Source organism: Sarcophilus harrisii, chromosome X (genome assembly GCF_902635505.1).
Source record: "Sarcophilus harrisii chromosome X, mSarHar1.11, whole genome shotgun sequence".
Lineage (NCBI taxonomy): Eukaryota > Metazoa > Chordata > Mammalia > Dasyuromorphia > Dasyuridae > Sarcophilus > Sarcophilus harrisii.
The window spans coordinates 35699450-35701063 of NC_045432.1; the positions used below are offsets into that span (position 1 = coordinate 35699450).

A 1614-nucleotide genomic window follows, 5' to 3' on the forward strand; every position below is an offset into this window, starting at 1 on the left:
AGTGGGTTGCAAAGTGACCATGTAACTACTTGATCACAGTTAAGATACTTAACCATTCAGTGTTCCAGGTAACTCTCTAAATAAGTTATGAGCCAGTTGCCAATCTGTATTGCTGGAGAGAATTTTCACAGTCAGATTTCCTCACACTGATGAAAGTATAGGTCTAGATCAAAAAGGAAAAAAAATTTACTCATAGGAAAATGATTTTCCAAATCCAGACCTTTTTTCCATCTTCCATCAACATGTGCAGTATGAGCCTGACCCTCTGGCAGTAACCCAGCTCAGTTTTGACTCAAAGCTGAGAATGTTCATTCCAGAAGCTGCTGAAAAGTTCTTCCTGTCCCTTGGCTCCCATGTAGAAGATGCTCTGTTTTGTCTCTTTCCCTTGCAGCTGAGGGGCCCGATGGATGGGCTGCAGAGAACTAACTACTCTGACATCACAGAATTCATTCTGGTGGGCTTTTCCCAGAGGCCCCATGTGCAGGCCGCCTTCTTCTCCGGGCTCTTGTGCCTCTACCTGGTCACATTCTTGGGGAACGGTCTCATCGTCATTGTGATCCAAAGGGACCCTCAGCTTCATACCCCCATGTATTTTTTCCTCAGCAATCTGTCCTTCCTTGACATCTGCTATTCCACCAGCTGGGAGCCCTATGTGTTGACCCAGTGCTTCAAGGACTTCCCCACTATCTCCTACACCAACTGCTATGCCCTGATGACCACTTCCCTATTCCTGGGGATGACTGAGTGTCTCCTCCTTGCTGTCATGGCCTATGACCGGTTTGTTGCCATCTCCAACCCTCTGCGCTACACCGTCATCATGAGCAACCAGGTCTGCTTGCAGATGGCCATGGGCACCTGGATCAGTGCCTTCCTTTTGTCTGTAATGCCAATCATTGCCATTCCAGCTAATTACTGTGGGCACAACATCATCAACCATGTTATGTGTGAAATCCAAGCTTTGCTGAAGCTTGTCTGCTCTGACACCCCCATGAGCCTGATCCTGGGGCTGATCATTAGCACGTTTACTCTGCCCTTGCCTTTCACTTTTATCCTCATCTCCTACATCTGCATTGTGGCAGCTGTGATCAGGATCCGCTCCACAGAGGCCAGGTTCAAAGCTTTCTCCACCTGTGGTTCCCACTTGACAGTGGTGACCATATTTTATGGGACAGCCATCTATATGTACTTGAAGCCCCAATCTAAAGAGTCTCAGGACCAGGACAAAGTCATCTCAATATTTTATGGAGCAGTTACCCCTATGCTGAATCCTCTCATCTATACCTTAAGGAATAAGGATGTGAAAGGTGCCCTCAGGAAACTGATTGGAGGGAAAGAAAAATCCTGAGAACTCTCTAAATTTTCCTAATAAAGTCATAATGAGAAAATGGAATGGTCACTGAACTGAGGCATGAGATCATTCATTATTCAACAAGTAGTTGTTAAGCTGGTATAATAGATTATATATATATATATATATATAATATGCAGTATATATAAGATATATATATATATATATACACATATATAAATACTAATTCAGACCCTTACTAGGTGTAGGATTCCAGGAAGTCACTCTCATAGCCTCAATTACCTCATATGGCTGGACTAGATTCA

At 44.1% G+C, this 1614-nt stretch overlaps 1 protein-coding gene across 1 annotated transcript; it reads left to right on the plus strand.

Moving 5' to 3' along the window:
* Nucleotides 1-403: 403 nt before the first annotated feature.
* Nucleotides 404-1345, plus strand: LOC100924695 (olfactory receptor 13H1-like). The gene has a single exon (XM_031945058.1). The coding sequence runs from the start codon at nt 404-406 to the stop codon at nt 1343-1345; it is 942 nt and encodes a 313-aa protein (XP_031800918.1).
* The last annotated feature ends 269 nt before the right edge of the window (nt 1346-1614 follow it).

Bases quoted from the DNA above. Each gene is read 5' to 3' on its own strand.
- LOC100924695 (XM_031945058.1), top strand. From the start codon at position 404: ATGGATGGGCTGCAGAGAACTAACTACTCTGACATCACAGAATTCATT.